This window comes from Phaeodactylum tricornutum, chromosome 15 (genome assembly GCF_000150955.2).
Source record: "Phaeodactylum tricornutum CCAP 1055/1 chromosome 15, whole genome shotgun sequence".
Lineage (NCBI taxonomy): Eukaryota > Bacillariophyta > Bacillariophyceae > Surirellales > Neidiaceae > Phaeodactylum > Phaeodactylum tricornutum.
Window position 1 is genome coordinate 574534 of NC_011683.1, and position 18227 is coordinate 592760.

At 49.0% G+C, this 18227-nt stretch overlaps 3 protein-coding genes across 3 annotated transcripts; 2 read left to right on the forward strand and 1 right to left on the reverse strand.

Annotated features, from left to right (window-relative positions):
- Positions 1 to 701: 701 nt before the first annotated feature.
- PHATRDRAFT_47968 (predicted protein) lies at positions 702 to 14679 on the forward strand (the record flags this gene model as incomplete). The annotated part of the gene is made up of 5 exons (XM_002182220.1): positions 702 to 7893; positions 7973 to 9059; positions 9132 to 11052; positions 11131 to 12335; positions 12405 to 14679. The coding sequence occupies 5 exons, from the start codon at positions 702 to 704 to the stop codon at positions 14572 to 14574; spliced, it is 13575 nt and encodes a 4524-aa protein (XP_002182256.1). The 3' UTR covers positions 14575 to 14679.
- A 69-nt stretch (positions 14680 to 14748) lies between these two features.
- Positions 14749 to 15192, reverse strand: PHATRDRAFT_5668 (predicted protein; the record flags this gene model as incomplete). Its single annotated transcript, XM_002182389.1, has 1 exon — positions 14749 to 15192. A coding segment is annotated over one exon (444 nt), but the record flags the coding sequence as incomplete, so codon positions are not given.
- A 697-nt stretch (positions 15193 to 15889) lies between these two features.
- Positions 15890 to 17794, forward strand: PHATRDRAFT_47970 (predicted protein). The gene has a single exon (XM_002182221.1). It carries the CDS (start codon positions 15913 to 15915, stop codon positions 16879 to 16881), a length of 969 nt encoding a protein of 322 aa, XP_002182257.1. The 5' UTR covers positions 15890 to 15912; the 3' UTR covers positions 16882 to 17794.
- Positions 17795 to 18227: the final 433 nt, after the last annotated feature.

The following is an 18227-nucleotide window of genomic DNA, read 5'->3' on the forward strand; positions in this document are numbered from 1 at the left end:
TTATCAGAGAAGTGATCGACAGGGCTTCACTCGCTGCTGACGGACAACACTGATTGCTCACTTCACCATCGTGAAAGTGGTGGTCGAGCCATCTTCGTGTTCGAAGACATGAAATTTTGATGGATAGGAACGACGACAACGTTTTTTGGCGTGTGTATTTTCGTGACCCGTTTACTATGGATTAAATCCAACTACGGGGGACTTATTACTTGCCGCTTGTGTGTCTGACATGGGTACTTCCTTATCGCCACAAACGCTCAACGGAACTGTCAGCTTATATGTGCCTGTGCGTCCTAATCGGATAGAACCGCGAAACCGTGTAGACAATGTCGTATATTTCTCTCCCTGTTGACAGCGAGAGCTGTGCTAGCGTGGGACGCACGGCACACTCGTTCAGCTTGGTTCACTTTACTCGACAAAACCATTTTTTACCGGCCCAACAGAATAAATCTGGGGACAGCAAAAAAAGAAATAGCTCATTCCTTCCCATTTTTCTATTCCCTTTCTCGGCCTTATCGCTTATCGAGCGTCAAGCTCTTGCTGCTTTCGATCTTTTCTATATTCGACAAATGCAACTGAGGAAAAGCACATTCCCATTGAAATACGTAAAGAAGGAAGTGGAAGCTGTTTGAAGGAATCGCTTTTGTACATAACAACAATCTGCCAGGAAGATATCCTCACTGCTGACTGGTCCTGTACTCATGTTTGAAAGGTTTCTAACCGAAGCACTTACGAACCATTTCGGACACTTGATTGCCAATTTGGACGCCGATAATATTCGGGTGTCGGCTTGGAATGGCGAACTTGTCCTGAAGGATCTGAAGTTGCGTCCGGATGCTTTGGAACGCATCCTTGGTGGTGATGCGAAAAAGAAGTCCTGTCCCTTTGAAATTTGTTACGGACATGTTGGCCATCTCGAATTGCGCATACCGTGGAAACTCGTACGCTCTAAAATGTGGAGGTCACCAAGGTCCACGAGTCCACAAAAGGCGCGGCAACAGGAAGGTGCAAAGTGCACGGTGGTGCTCACCGATGTAAACATACTGGTTATACCAAGGCGCGAACGATCCACGGCCGCTGCGGAATCGACAGAGTCAAACGATCAACCTATAAATAGTAGTGGAGGAGAGGAAGACAAAAAAGTATTCCAAGAAGATATTGCGATTCCTGTAGCAGATAAAGAGTCGGAATCCGCTGTCGAGATGGAGCGGCAGTGGGCCGAAAAGGAAAAGCAAGTCCAATCCAGGCTCGATGCTGAGTTACTACGTCGTGTCACAGAGTCGTCTCGCTCTCCATCTTTGTCGTCGTCTCGTTCTTGGCAATGGATCCAGGATCGCTTGGCTGGAATTTTGTCCAACTTGTCAGTGACGGTACGAAACATTCACGTACGGTACGAAGATCCGGGCACGAGTATGGGATTCGTATGGCGAATTCCAGCGTCGTCATTCTCTTCCAATGAAAACACTGAAAGGAAAACAATGGCACAGCTTGGGCCACGACGGTACCGACCGCCAATGGCGATTGGAGTCACGCTTGAAGAATTTTCGATTCAGGCTCTAAAAGCAGCTCAGCCGCAAACCGATTCGACAGAACCATCCACAACTAGGCTAAACATCGATTTGAGTGACACGAAAGAGTCGGCGCACGCCAGTATCTTTCGTCGCAAAACTGCAGCGGCACAGCGAGTCGCAATATACTGGGACAGCGATTGTCGCATCATATCGGCACTGGAAGGGACTGAAGGATACAACGCCCCAGAATGCAACAGTGGCGACCACGAGACATGTTTCTATATGGCAGCATTCAAGACTTTGAACGAATTTACAGTTAGTGCACCGCACGGTCGTCAACGTGGAGAGAGTCGATCTCAGTTCTCAAATCGCCACTCGTACATTCTGGATCCCTTTTCGCCTTCAATAGAATTTGCTGTTGTCGATCAAACGCAATTTGATGAAACACCGCGTAATGGATTTCTTCGGTCTAGTGACACAACCATATCCCCCGTAGTGCCACTAGCACCCAATACAATGAGAGCTGTTCTCCCTCCGTGTCATATAACCTTTGCGAGAACCCATTTGGAGGACTTGGGCTATCTTAGAAAGTCTTGGTCGATTTGGATAGAAATGCAACGCTCCTCTCTCTCAGAGACAACGATCCTCCGACTTACTCGACTGCGTCCCCAGCAAAGTGCTTTACAGGATCCTCGGGGGTGGTGGAAATACTCGTATGAAGCTGTGCGTGCTCTGCGCAGCAACCACTCCGAGGGAGTGACCAGTCGAAGAAGACATCGATGCAATATTTGGCTACGTGCTGCCAGAGCAGCAGTACATCGCCGTCGGTACGCCGATCTGTATATTGCGTTGTTATCTCAGGTAGCAGCGTCAGAGCGTTTACGGCTTCACTCGTCTCTTTTAGAAATGGAAAGGGAGCTTTCTGTCGAGGAGCTCGTAGCGTTTCGGATCTATGCTTGGACACGTTACGAAAAGGGAAAGCCCATGTTTGAATTGTCCGACAGTATGAAGGAAGCAGCGAAGGACGACGAAGTTGATGGGTTTGTAGATAAGGAATCTGCAGAAGCTTGCCTTTCTTTGGAACACAGGTATAGTATGTTCCAGGAAATGAGTAGGGCTTTAAGGCGTGTTGAAGCAAATCAGGCACTAGATTCCACTGCCTCGGAATCAAAGTTGGATATGCCATCCGGAATGGGAGAAACGACGGCAGTCATGAGCTGGACGACATCACTTGATTGCGCTGAGCTGTCTTTGCAAGTCAATGACGGATGCGCTCATCGTTCCAGAAATCGTTTGCGGCCTGTACCTGTAGTTCGGCTATCCAGCTCGTTTTCTCAAAAGCAAAACCTGTTCCGTGACGGCTCTTGGTATGTTTGTACAAAAGTTGGAAGGCTGAGGATAAGGGACTGTACATCATTTCAAGACGAGAAAATGTACGTTCGCCAATTTCCATATTTGGTGGGGCCTAGGCACGGCAATCAAGACGGGGCCGATTGCCTTGAGGTACGGCTGAACCGCAATATGAGGTGGGTTGACGGAGTGCAGCGTGGTTATTCAACGGTGTGTAAGATTCGAGTGGAACCTTTAGACGTCGTATACTCGACCTCCCCGGTGGAAGCTTTGAGTAGAATTTTGAATACTGCAAATTTTGAGCTTTCTGACGACTATTACCGCGTTGGTAGTAGATTGCATCAGTGGAGAGACAGGCAGAAACACCGATTGCTTGCTGCACTTGCACACAAGGAAAAAACAATCCACATTGACGTAAATATTGCAGCTCCCAGGATCCTCTTGCCTGAGCGGAATCGACAAAAGAGTCGTTTACTTATTGTTGACCTTGGTAAATTGCTCTTCTTCAACACAGCGGCTTCGTCGCAGGAGGCCTCAGAATGGAGTTTAAATCTACGGAGTATTCAAGTTCAAGGTTCCTACGTAAACTCATTCAGGTCTCTTGCTGAAGCAAATTCGCAAAGTTCGTCGACTCAGCAGATTGTCGAACCTTTTTCTCTAAATTTCAGTATATCGACAGAGTTTGGAAGTGAACCAGACGGTCTTCTACAGCGAAGCTCGGTATCTGTCCATGCAACGCTCCCTCGACTAGTATTCAACCTATCATCTTCTGCTGTGCATCTTTTCATTAAGTTGCAGCAGCAGTGGAAAGATCGTAAACTGGAGCTGCAACGCCAACCCGTACTTCCCTCGATCGTCGGTGGACTGCGTAATGAATTTCATGCGCTTGAAAATAGCACTATGCAGGATAGATCCCATGAGTCCAATCGAGTTTTAGAATTCAGCTTCGTTGCTCCGCTTCTTCGTCTACGATTCCTGAATGATACTGATGTTTCGTGTGCAAGAGCCAAAACACCAATTCAATTGGTGGATTTGGCTCTTCGTGGAATCGAAGGTCGTATTCAGAGCAAGGTCACTGTCAACGCAGAGCCCACTTTGCGGTGGACAGCCAAGATGCAGTCTCTTGACACAACTGACCTGTTCCAGACGGCAGGAGCTCAATTTTCGTTTTTGCTCTCATCGTTCCCGCCTGATATTCGGTTCACCAGAGGAGGAAAGAGTGAGAGTACATTGTCGGCCGCCGATCTAGTATCGTTTGAGTATCGTTCACAGGTACGATTGGACCATTCCAATTCTTCCGAGTGTCCGAGGGACTCGCTTTCTGTTGTTTTCAATGAGTTGTATATTGAATGGAACCCTGAAACTCTTGCAGAAATTCAGCGCTCGATTAAAGTATCCGGCGAACGTGAGGACGAAATCACCGAGGAAAGCTGCAGTTCACAAGAGGATGCATTTTTCGACGCTGAAGAAGACGATTTTTTTGACGCGGACGCCTCTGTCTCTGAAAGCGAATCTAGCTACGTCATTTCCGAAATCGCCTCGTCGCGCCAGTCCAGCTTTTCGGAACCTTTGAATTATGAGTTGGAACGCTCGCAATTCGTTTCTCCTCTTAGGACAGCCATGCCGCGCTTTCTCGAGAGTTCTTTCGGGGATTGGGCTTCTGCTTGGTCTTCAAAGATGGAAAGAAGCTCAGATTGTTTCCATCTGAAGAAGAAAAAGCTCTTTGAAGTTCGCTTCAGCTTGTCAAAGCTTCGGGTTAGCTTCAATAAAGAGGTTAGACATCGCAGAGTTTTCATTGCAGAGATGGACGGAACCGAGTGTCGCTTCGTCACACGTGAATCCGGAGGTTCTGTGACACAAGTAACAATCGGAAACCTGATATTCACCGATCCATCTAGCGCGGACAATTCCACGCTGTACCGTGAAATTTTGGGTCTCAAAACTGATGTCTCATCTCCAGTCCATGGTCCTTCGTCCCTGCTTGAGCTCGAACTTGCCTTTAATCCGAGATCCAGGCAATACGTGTTGGACGACCTCAATCTATCCCTTGAAAAATCATATAGGGGTCCTGTGATCATCGACTCTTCTAAGGGATTGCAACGAGGCTGTGATCTGGCAGTTCGGGCACGATTGAGCCCCATGAGATTTGTATATCTTCAGCAACTTTGGTTTGAAATCATTGATTATTTCTTCGAGGGCATCGTTGGCTACGAGGTTTGGGGAAGTACCCGACCACTACCAGTCAGCGCTTTAGCAGTGGAACCAGTTATTCAGACGGCAGATGTGATGTCTTTCACATCATTGAATGTTGAGCTTCTCTCTCCTGTTGTATTGATCCCAGTCACGTACTGCTCGACAGATTATCTTCGTTTCGATTTTGATGCTATTCGAATCGCGAACAGATACTCTTTTTCCCACATGCGCCATAATATTACTGGAGTGGAGGCTACTGACTCTCACAGTCAGTGGTTCAACAATTGCACTATCCGGATGGAGAATCTGAAGCTCCAGAGCTGGTCTGGAGCGGACCTGAGTAATCTCCATGAGTCGGCTAAAGCATCAGTTGAGATTGTAGTTAATTGGCCTGTGGGGCCAACCGCGCCACTCAACACACCAAAATGGAAAGTGGACTGCAATTTGGACAGCGAGATTTGCCTTTCCTTGGGAAAGGACGACTTTTCTGTGCTTCAAAATTTGTTGTCATATAATGTCGGAGAGCAATCTCGTCATCTTGACGAATGGGAAGCCCTTCAACGAACCCCAAGGCTAGCTTTAACGGGGTTCAACAGGTCTGTCCTTGTTCATTTCGCCTACGACAAGAAAGATGGAACTCCAACAACATTTGAAGTTGAAATCAACACCCCCGGAATCAAGATGATCATAAGCGATGATACATCTCGCGAAATCGCAACTGTGAGAGCGTCCTCTATCTGTTGGTCGTACAGGAAGATGCCAGACAGCATAACTCGGCAACGAATATCCTGTTCCCTCACTATTTTTGGTATGGTTGCGGGATATGAGACTCCTATGCTGTCTGCCCGACTTCACAAGGCTGAACCTGAAGAGGAGCTCGCTTCCTTGATTTACTCTTCAACGTCGTTTCCGGGTGGAAACAACGAAAAGGTACTACAGATTGCAAAGCCTTGTATTTTCCTTCGCTATCGTGAATGGCGAGAATTCGGAGCATTTTTTCAAGGCCTTAAGACGCCAACCTTCTTGTCTCCCGATCAAGGTATACAGGTCGGTGATCGCTGGTACAAGATTGGAGAGCAGTCGCCATTTAGCCCAGTGACGCGTGCGCACCCCCAAGTTTTTCAGTGGGCGCCACGGTCCGAAGTGGAATTGGAAGTGGAACGAGAGCCCTCGCCAAGTCCTGTTTTTTCCTTTCGGTTCCTTTTGGAAAGTCCCTCCCTTGCGATAGGATCTACAGAGTCGCTAGTCCTTGCGATGAGAAGTATTGACTTTTCCCATCTAGGAGAGGAAGGGAAAATAAAACGAGAATTGTGTTTCGATGAGATCGAATTGACTACGTCGAATAGCAAGACGGCTAGTTTGGGTGGCTACTCGTTGATTCGTCCATGGCGCATTAACGCCAGCTCGGTTGGCTGCAACGGAAAAGAAATTTGCAATTGCAACACCCACGAGTTCATCATCACTGCAGATGTTCTGAGGGCTGAGGCGGCCTTTTCTGAAATGCTTACAGCAAGTGATGTTTGTTTGAGGCTTCAACAAGATATTGTCAATTATTCTGTCCCACAGTCTCATGCGTCATCACTTGGTGTACAAGAACTCAAGTCAGAAGGCCAATTGAGGGGGCTTCCCAGGGAAGGAGGCATTACGTGGGAGGTTGAGTGGAAGGGATTGACCCTCGTTGTGATCGACGACACAGGAAGGCACTTTGCAAACACGCAAGAGCTTGTATCCCTTTCTTTGTCTCACCTTACTTGGTGCAGGTGTGATAGAAAGGCGCTTGAAAGGTACTGTAAAGTGGAGGACATCGTTCGATTAGGTGGTCTCGACCTCGTTGATTGCCTCCAGTCGACAGATTCACCTTTCAGGTCGCTTGCTCGCCTATGCGCTCCAACGCGTGGGCAACAACTTTCGGACAAATCCTCTACAAGTATGAAAGTTGTATCTGGACTTTCTGATGGTGAGCAGCGCCGAGCTGATTTGATGTTCGATGATGTTGAAGATAGTAGTTTGCCAGCCCTCGAGCTCAAATGTGTGCAGCTTGGAAAGAGCCGTGAATACTCTGTCGCCGTCGATTCAGTACTAGTCCAGTACAACCCGTCAATCATTATTGCTCTTCAGCGATTCTTAGGACGTTTCACGAAAGAAGTCAGTGCGAGAACAGGCATGGTTATCGACGAAGCTTACTCTGAAAGCGACGCTATCGAGACTGCCACTGAGTCAGGCAAAGATCAGTGGGACTCCCTGCAAGCATCAATAAATTTCCGGAATCTGTCTGTTACGTTAAACAAAGAGCACCAAGGTCGTAGTCTTGCCCGGTTCGTTGTCCAAACAGGGCGTCTTGACATTAAAGAGACGAGCCAGAGGACTGAAATGAGTGGTAGAGTCAGCAAATTGACAGTCGCCGACGTGGATGAATCGAGTCTGAACCGCGATTCGATCTGTGAGGAAAACAGAAGGTTTCTGAGGACTTGCCACAATCGAGACTTTATTGTATTCCGTTTTCGAACATTTTCAAGTCGACAGCTTCTGGAGACAACTGGAAAGTCAGAGATTCCAGGGTGGGTCCAATCCCAGCTGGACCGCGACACTCACATTGATGACTTTCTTGAAGTAGAAGTCGCCAGCATTGAGATTGTATATCTATCGGAAAGGTCAGAAGAGCTTCTTGACTATGTAACCAATGGACTCCCAGGTAAAGGTATGGGATTTACAACACGAGCGGCAAAAGGGTTTGTCGAGAAGAGAATCGCCAAACGCAGCTTCTTTCAATTGCAAGTGGAATCACCAATCATTGCGATACCCAAAAGTCCGAGGGAGAGGGAAGGAGTTCAATTTGGCGGTAAGAGAGACGGCGCTCTCATGAACTTGTCTAGTTGGTGATTTGCACTTACAGTTAATTATGAAATTTTCTCTCACAGGCGATTTAAGGCTACAGAGTTGGGTTGAATCAGATCGATCAGTCCGGCGTTCTTCACTTTCTATTGAAGACTTTTCTCTATTGAGCTACGACGAGCGTCGACTTGAGGAGAATATTCAAATTTTTTCACCTTTTGATCTCACCGCCCATGTGGAAAGAAGTCCTAATTCGATAAATGTATTGGTCGATATGTCAAGTGTATCTGTGCGACTCTCCTATACTGATTTTTCCCTGATCGCTCTTGTCCTTCGCCTCAATATCAACCGACGTCCCGATAAGAAGAGATGGGATAATCTTGAGGTCGCATGGGAGAAAGAGGTAGTTGATGACCGTTCTCGGCATTTTTCGAGAGAAGTTGCTTACAGCACGCACGCTCGTCGCGTCAGATATGGTGTTGTTAGGGGATCGAGTAGTACTATGGGACAGCAGTCAAGGGTAAAGGTTCGGTTAGCTGTTGGCTCGCTTGCTTGTATCTTGCATCGCAATGATTTTTTCAATGGAGAATCGACGAATTTCAGCTACGACCTCGCAGTGATGACCTTGATTGGCCTTGAGATTGCCACCACCAGCTGCGGCGACGACCACCATACATCTGCGTCAATAAAAAGTTTTGATCTTCGTGATTTAGGGGATGCCGGTCGGCGAGCGCGAGAAGTCATGGAGGGGACAATTCGAGCGCCTTCTTTGCATTCGACGATCGTCAAGGGCTACCACAGCGCTAACGTCAAGGAAGAGTCAGCAACACAAATTGTCGTCTCAATCGATAAAAAGAAGCATGACGCGAACTCAACAGGCGACTGCTCGATGGAGACAATTGTCAGTATTGTAGTAAATTTCCTGAGTATTACTGCCCTTTCCCGCCCATTGCGAGAACTAGGAGAGTTTTTTGGCTGCGCTTGGCCGTTGTCGGGTGGCGTGAACACAGCATCACTACTGGGCCAAGATAGAGTATGTCAGGAGGAAGATGATCATCAACCACCTAGTCGAGGCTCTTTGGACCTCTCAGCAAGACTTGTTCTGTACTATCCCCGAGTTGTTTTTATTTCGGACGAATCTGTGACTTCGTCGAAAGCCTTGGTTCTCAGCGGGTAAGTGCTTTGTTCGTATATACCAGTGTGAGACATTTTCCTATCTCACTCTATTCTCATTATGACTAACAGACTTGCAATCGTAAATGGAATTGTAAAAAAGAAATCTACAACGAGCGAAGTAAATCCGGAAAATTCTTTGAAAGAAGATCTTAAGGTCATCAATGCTGATCTTCAAAATTTATCTAGTCACATATACGCCAGCGTGAAAGATGCTTTCGATGGGCATACTCTGGTGGCGTCGGGAGTGCCCTTAATTCTCCCGTTGACTCTCGGAGTGGATGTCGAGGAAATAAGATCACGCGACACCATAAAACGAAACTACGGAGTTAGCGTCGAAAAAGTTGCTGTTGTCGTTGGTGCTGAAGATCTCAATTTCGTCTTGGGACTATGGCGCGAATGGCCAGAAAGACAGGTTTCCTTACTGGATGACATTCCAGGACATTGCTATTCGGTCTATTTTCACGAAGAACTACTGGGATTAGGTTTACGCAAAGATTCCGGTCAAATTATAGTCGAATCAGCAGGTGACTCCCGTGTTTCCATTGGAGATTCTCTTTTCGCCGTGAATGACAGAATACTGACAGACAGCGACAAACGATCGCTTTCTAACGTGGTTTGTCGCCTTCGGGCGGAGCCGCGTCCCCTAAAGATGTCTTTTGTTGGGCAAAATGAAGTAAAAAGTGGAGAACCCTGTATCGACGGTTCCATCTGTGGTGTTACGGAAACTGCGGTAAACGTATCAATTTCTGTGGCAACATTCACCTTGATTGATATAAAGACTCCATTGTTCCGAGGCGAACTTTCTAGCATGAGAAATCAGTTTGGTCGACTTCGAGAAAGTGGCCTGGTTCAGGATTCTCTTTTAGTTTCTTTTGCTCTAGGTCTCGATTTCTTCAACACGAGAAACCGAGAGTGGGAGCCTGTTCTGGAACCTTGCCTCCTCTCTGCATCGCTCGAGGTTGCCGATACTCGAGGGACATCGAGCAGCAAGGAGATGACGATTGAGTTCGGCGACAAGGTCACTGGTCCGATTTTAGTCAACGTATCCGATGCCAGTGTTGCCATATTCCAACGTGCTGTAAAAAGACTTTTTGGGGGACGATATAATGGCGGTCAAGATGAGGTGCGGGATGAAGGCTATTTTACGAAAGCGGCATTTGATTTTGCGCTCCGGCAAAAAAGCGGCACTGATGGCTGTTCTTTGGAAGATGGCGCAAATCGCTGCCCCACAGATCAACTTGAAGAAGTATTTCCCAATACGCTTACAATGAGGAATTTACTGCCAGTTCCAATCGGCTGGAGTATAAATGTTCTAAAGAGCGGAGACTCTACAATAAGAAATGGTGAACTCGGTGAAGACAATACTCTCGCTTCTGGAGAAAACGTTGTGATTGAGACTATGGACGGTAACGTCGCTGAAGTTCGTTTTCGCTACTTTAATTGGTCGCCGTGGTATCGTTTGTCTCTTTCGAAATATTCGACGCCAGAAACATCCCCGGTGCTCATTAAAACATTGCTTGGGCCTCCTATAGTATTTCATCTAAGGACGGTGTCCAATGCAGCGAATTGCTTGGAGCTGACCGTCTATGCTGAGCTGTGGCTTTTGAACACGACCAGCCTCAACATTAGCTTCGGGGCATCAAGAGAGCAGTTGATCGGTTCTTCTTGCAAGAACGAAGAAAATTCGAGCAAGCCCGAATCGACCGCTTCAACAGCGGCGGAGGCCGCTCTAAAGGAAATAAGCTCCCTGTTCGAAGGTGGAGATGATGGGATTGAAGCGCATTCTTACTCTGAGACTTCGCTCGATATTATGCCTATGTCATCGCAGTTCGGCTCCTCCTTGACAGAGGAAACGTTCGAATACATCGAAGTACACGAGTCCTTGGTCGTACGACAATGGTGGGCAGGGGAAGAAGCTGAATCTCTCCGATACGACATCACTTCGAAAACTGGCGATGGTGAAGATTGGCAATGGATTGACGACACGTGGGTAGGTTGACAACGTTTCGTCGATCTTTGCTAGTTGTCTGCGTGTGCTGACATTCTTTTTTACCTGACATTTGTGTAGATTGTAGACAAAAGTGGGAAAAGCGTGCAGGGATGGGAGACAAGCCCCAATCTCTTCGGCTTTTGTCGGACCTTTAATCCAGCGCATCGGTTTCGGAGACGGCGCTGGCTACGACAACGTCGTACTGCACAGCAGTTTGTGAACGCATTTCACCAACCTCGAACACTTTTGGATAGCTATTCAGACACTCAGAATCGAAACGAGATGTCGAAGATAAAAGTGGCTTTCAGGGCCGACGGTGGGCAGTGGAGTCTCTCCTCCAGCATTCCGCGGGATGGAACGGTGTACGGTGCAGTTCGAGTGCCATCAACGAGATGGCCACACATTTCAAATAGTGATACGACGTCAACGTATGAGCTATGCTATACCGTTTCGCCTCTTGATGGCCCCTGGGGAGTTGTGTCGAGGGTTTTAGTTGTTACCTCTCGATTTTTGGTGCGGAACCTGTCAAAGCGAATGACATTCCAAATAAAACAGAGCGGTGTTTCTGACTCGAAAGCGGCGGTCCTATGCATTGGCCCGGGTGAGACGCACCCATTCCATTGGGCCTCCTTGCATTTACCAGAGTTAATCAGTATTAGACCCGCGGCGAAAGATGAGACTCTTTCGACCTACAGATGGAGCGGCGGATTTGACCCTGTTACAATCGGGGCAGTCCCCATCCGGGTTCGGTTGAAAGATGGCTGCAGAGAAGAGCAGCATGTATCGTCTATTCAGCTCGAAGTCGAAATTAGACCTAAATCAGGTGGGACCGGAATAAATTTGTCTCTCACGGAAGAAGATGTAGAAGCAGGTCGGTCACTCTTTCGTATAGAGAATCATTCCCCTTTTCCGATTTGGTTGTCGCAAGATGGAATCATAGCTCAAGGTGGCAACAATGACGAGACAAAGGAAGGAGATCTTCTCCGCCCATCTGACCTCATGTCATTTGCCTTGGACGTCCCTTTTCGTCAAGGGAAGTACCACAACAGTCGAGCTGTCACCATGGATGAGTTGTTTCGAGTTCGTCTCGGACTAGCTCCACTGTCTACACGAGACGGAATTGAAACAACAAAGGTAGTTCCCTTTACAATCTATGGAGCAGCTGTTCGATTGAATCCATCCAAGCTCCTCAGTCTTACGTCTTCACTCCGAAACGCAATGCAACAAGCAAGAGTTTTGGGTTTTGTGAGCAACGATGGACCTACCCGGGTTCTCCGATTCATGTAAGCTCACACTCTATCTCAAAGGAACAGAATCAAGCGTTTTCTCATTTTTGCGTGTGCTTACTACAGGCTAATTCAAGTACCAAGAAATGTTTTTGCTAATCCGTTCGGGGATGATATGCCTTCACCTGTCTCAAAGCTTGTTCAGACGTCGACCAGTAGATTTGCCAGAGAGATTTTAGGTGGTGCGATGGAAGCGGATTTACTGTTGAAAGAAAATAAGTCCCCGACTGAAGCGGAGGCTGCTGCTGCTTCCAGCGTTTTCGAATCAGACTCTGAGACAAGACCCTCTGGGAATGACAATCTGTCAAATTTTACTCCAAGGCTAGCAACTGTATCGTTCAGACTTTCTTTTAGTGGATTTGTCGTCAGTCTGATTGATTCTGCCCCGACCGAGATTGCCGTAGCGACTTTTAAGAATTTGAATGCTTTAGCGACATGGAACACGCAACGCACGACGGACTCAACGATTTACGTTACAGTTGAAGATTTTCAGGTCGATAACATGATTCCTAACGCCCCGTATCCAATAGCGATTGGCCGCGACGAGTGGAAGCAAGAGGCGAAATCCTCGATTACCAAGCCGAAAACTCCTTTACTGGTGATTGGGCTTTCGTTCGCTCCCCGTCACAAATCCGAGATCATTTGTCTTAAGTCAGTGACAATTGCCCCGCACAACATTGCCGTTCAAGTTGATCTTGCCTTTCTGGTTCGCCTACAGAAATATGCTCTCGATTTGAAGGCCCACTTTCAACACCAAAAACAAAGTACTGACACGAAATTTGATTTGCCCGACTTGGCAAAACTTGTGCAAGAGGCCGAATTGACTTCCATGGGTGGTGGTGGGAGGCAAAAGTTCTATTTTGGTGGTCTGACAATCTTGCCTTGCAACATTCGCTTTTCCGTTGCCCCAGCCCGTGCTTTGACCTCAGCACAAGCTGCAGTGGAAGGAGAGGAGGCTGCCGCGATTCACCAAGCTGTTCGAAAAGGAGATGTTCGTCTCGGAAATAGTGATGGTTTACTGGGTGTCAAAATTGGTAGTCGCAACGCAACTCCGCTGGCGGTCGTGCGCGGTGTGTTCAAGAGTATCGTCGTAGACGCATTGCTTCGTTTGGATGGGGCGTCGTTGAACTTAGCAGGAGTATGCCTCCGTAACCATGTTTCGACGTCATCTCAGCTGTCGACCCATTTGGGCGCCCATTACCTGGCATCTCTGCGGCAAAATGTACCCGCTCTCCTTGCCTCAATGGCTGCTTTTGGCAACCCACTAGGCTTGGCGCGTAGTCTCGGCGATGGCGTTAGCGATTTTGTGCTGGAGCCCGTCAAGGGGTTTCAACGAAGCGTACAAGAAATGGACGCAACCTATCTTATGGACGGAGTCGCGCGTGGAACTGTCTCATTGGCTCGGCATACGTTTAGCGGTATTGCTGATTCTGCCGCTTCCATTACGGAGACCTTTTCAAAAAACATGACCGTCTTGACGTTGGACCGACGGTACGCCCAGAAACGGGACCGTGGAGAAAATTTGCGGCACCAGACCGACATCAATGTCGCCCTTGGGCTCGGTAGTGGTGTACAAAAGCTCGCCTTGGGCTTTGTGGAAGGCGTGACGGGGGTGGTACAGGCTCCTATGCGTGGGGCGGAGAAACGCGGTTTCGAGGGCTTTGCCAAGGGTATTGGCAAAGGATTACTGGGTTTGTTGGTGAAACCTGTGATTGGACTATCGGATGGTATCACGGACGTCATGATTGGTGTGAAGGGAAGCATGGAAGGGGCCGGCGGGCCGCACAACGTACCGCTCCAACTCCAAATTCGCCCTCGGCGCGCTTTTGTCGGCTCCAAACGGGTGATGAAATCATATAGCCCAGCCGACGCTGCGGCTCAGGCACTCATGGAACGCACGCGATTGGCAGGGGAATTTTACTTTGGACACGTAGACCTGGGGGATCGTGTAGCGCTGTTGAGCGTACGACAACTGCTCTTGCTTGGTCCGAGCGGCGAAGAGATGCTCTTACTAAAATTCAAGCACATTGCTAGTCTCGAGTTCCGACAAATCCGATCAGCACAGGGGGACGAAGGTTGGGGTATAATTGTGATGTTGAACACGCCACGACGCAATCTAGCGGACGTTGAAGTGATCACGTGCCGAGAAGAAGGTCCAGCAGTGGAATTGCGAAAGTTAATAGAGCAGGCCATGGCACAAGGTGCTTTCTTGCCGGCCATTAAGAAATCATCGTAACGCACCGGAAGCTTTGGATGCTGCCGAATTGCATTGCGTGAATTTTTCGGGTACCAATTACTGCCTCGAGTGAATAACAAAATTTAGAAAGGAGTGTTGGGATAGGAACATACTATGCTTTAAGCTAGCTACTAGCTAACCGCGATTGAAGCCTCCTTTTCCGTTGGGTGAATCGATGCGAATGACCTTAACGTTGAACAGTAGGGTTCGATCGACCCGGGGATTTTCAAGGACAAAATTCAGGGCACGGTCTCCGGAAAACGTGGAGGGCTTGGGACCGACCTTGTCGTGCGCCATATCACCGGCTGGATAGGACAATGGACCAAACGGAACGACGATTTGTCGGACACCGCCCGGCTGTAGACCTACCAGTCCCCCTTCCAAGCCTTTGACCATGGTTCCCGATCCAATCACGGTGCGAGCGTAGTCGATTTCTTTATCAAAGGCACCACCTTGTGGACCTCCCTTGGCTTGGAAAGGCCTCCCAAAGTATCCAATGGTGTATCCACTCCAGTCGAAAACGACTCGATCGCCGGGCTTGGCAGCTTCGCCCTTACCAACCGTCACGTCACGGTAGGAAAAGCCTTCCGGGCTCGTCACAAAATCATCGTACTGTTGGACAAATTTGGGTGCATACATGCTTGCGTCTTCGGCACGCGCGACCCGTGGTTGTGCGGAAGACGCGGCAGCGGAGACAGAGACAGTACTCAGTGCGATCAGTGTCTGCCGTCGGGAAAGTAATTCGTCGTCGGAGGAGGAAAGGCCGGCACGGAGCACCGAGTGTTCTCGTTGTGCCGAGGCGCGCGGGAGAGCGCTTCCCCATTGTGCAGTGTGCGGAACCAATGCCTGAATCGGCGTGATACAGCCTAGCAGTAGAATTAGTACTTGTGCTGGAGATGACATGGCCTTGCGTCTACGGAAAACTGACCTTGTTGGAATTGTGAGAGCACGAAGTGATGTTTTGGTTCCGGTTCGACTTGACTGTCAGAGTGTAGATATGGCACGTCACTCACGGGCAAATTCAATCGGAGGCCTGTGAAAGTGACTCGGCCGGAAAGCGAGAGTGAGAGGGAGGACGATGTTACAGTACATTTATAGTTGACACTAATACGAGACTTTTATATCCTATCAAAATACACAAAGTTAGAAATACGATGCAAGCCCCAAAAATCAAATTGCACGAATCCAATGGTTTTAACAGTACAGACGCCATTCATGGAAAAGATATCCGATTCCGAGGCGCAAGGCCTGACAACCGACTGACATGTGAGAAAAGACAAAGAACAGATCCATAATTACACAGTATACCGCCAAATTAATCTTTCATTGTGTTTCACCATGACGACCCCCCGTTTGTGTTTGACGCTCGTCCTTACGTACGGCTATATTATTCCCTTGACGACAGCATGGACGAGCCCGTTGCCACTTTTTGGAAGAGATACACGCCACGGCCTTCGGTGTTTGGATGCGCTGCCCCCAGCCGCCGTTGAGGAGCTCGGTGAGGCACCGACGGCTCTTTCGCGCCGGGACTGGTGCCGACGCGCATTCGGGGCCGCCAGCGCACTCGGGATTACCGCTATTGTCCAGTACCCCAATCCTTCCCACGCGTTGGTCAAGGGGTCCGAACCGCCACCGCGTACCAAAATGAACGACGGCAAACCCAAGTGTACCAACGTGGACGAGTGCCAAGCCCAAGCCGAGCTGCGCGAACAGCAGCTCCGAGAGGAGGCCGCCGCCAACGCTGTCCCCATTAGCACGACTTCCGGAGGTATCCGCTTTCGGGATCTTATAGTTGGCGACGGGACAACGGCGAAAGCCGGCGACGAAGTTGTTCTGCACTACAAAGTATTGAAACTCGGTAAACGCAGTTACGACGGCATTTCGGGAGAAGGCACCGTCGTTTTTTCGAGAGGGTACGGGCTAGAAGACGACGAAGCTAAACCCGGTGACAAGAATTTTGTCACGACGCTAGGCTCCCTCAGCAACATTGGTGCCGTTAACGATGCCGTTCCCGGCATGCAGACGGGTGGGACCCGTCGCTTTGCGATTCTACCACCCCAGGGATGGCGCAAACCGTCCAAGATGTGTGACGGTGGACCGGGTGGTAGTGGTTCGGGTGGAGACTTGCGGACGGACTACGTTATTGTACCTACCGCCACCATGGTGGACGCCGAAGTCTGTTTTGATCAATCGAAACAACCCTTTCCGACATCGTACGGACAACAACGCCGAATGGCGCAACGCTTCGATCAGAGTCTCATTATGGAAGTACAGCTAGTTGCGGTCAAGGCGGGAGGGAGCCTATAAATTGCTAAGTGTAAACAGTTTATAGACGCTACTGTAAGCAAAGCGAAAAGCTGTGTGTTCGCCGGACCGTGTTCGAGGGGTAGCTTGGAGATCCACAGTCAAAAACTACGAGGTGGACTCCAATACCCGGAGAAACAGGTCCGTCTGTCCTCCGAGGGATTCAAAACCCAATCAGGTCGCCGGAAACAGAGTGACAACTGGAAAGCCAGACACACAACCGTGGTTTTGCGCCATTGACAGTGAGGAATATTACTGTTACTGTTAGTGCAGTACCGACCGACCGAAACACAAAATCGAAAACTACCCGAGTACAGCACATCGTCTATGATAAACCTAGGTGCTGCTAGCACACATACTTAACTTACTCACACACCTATACCGAGCGGCAAACACGTTGAAATTCAGCCGACGCTTTAAGCCGAGACTCAAGCATGTACAAACTGCCTATAATGGCCGACGAGAGGAGGAATATCCGAGGCCGACAACGGTACAGCCGTCGTCGTCCATCTTTCTCATCGTGGCTTACGAATCCGTCTCTTGCCGTATTATTCTTGTTTGGAATGATGTTCTTATTCACTGGCAATGGAATGCTTTGCGCGACGGCGATAGAGGCAACGTGGACCCCCAACGAGGATGGAGACGCTCCACTGCCCTTGTCCAACAATCAACGACAACAGTTACTTCAACTGGAAGACACCATTCGGAGTGCTCCCGACCCGCAGGCTACTTTGATGCAAGTAGCTCAATCCAACGAAATGGACCCACAAGAATTGGTAAATTTGCTCAATCAGAATCGAAGGGAAATGCAAGCCGCGGGAGCGTTACAACCGCCCGGAACGTCGGGACGGAATATTTGGAAGCTTGTTTCTAGTATGGGAGTGGTGCTCGTACAGTCGGCATCCAAACATCCGAGATCGTTCGGATTGACCACCGCAAGCCTTTTGTTACTCTTGTTTGTCGCCTACACGGCTCCCAGAACGGGCGTGGTCCTGTCCTCCAGTGCTGGCTTACTGAGCAAGGGCGCCACTACGGTTTGGAACCCACCGGTGCCATTTGTCCAGTCGTTACTAGACAGTCCGCGATTTTCGAATCGTGGACTCGGGATCAAAGCAAGAGATGCCTGGAAATCGCTAATTCCGTTGGAAACGCCAGACGGCTTGACGTGGCACAAGAACATCAAAAAGATAACAGGCCCACACGCTCTCCGACAAGCCGTCACCTTCCAAACAACCATCGATCCCGATTTTGTGAGCTACTTGCAATCCCCCAGCGACGAAACAGACCAAGGTGACGTACTGGGTGCGACCCTGGATTTGTGCATGGAACACGCGTCAACGATTGTGTCC

Excerpts from the sequence above, each read along its gene's own strand:
- PHATRDRAFT_47970 (XM_002182221.1), top strand. The coding sequence starts at position 15,913 with ATGACGACCCCCCGTTTGTGTTTGACGCTCGTCCTTACGTACGGCTAT.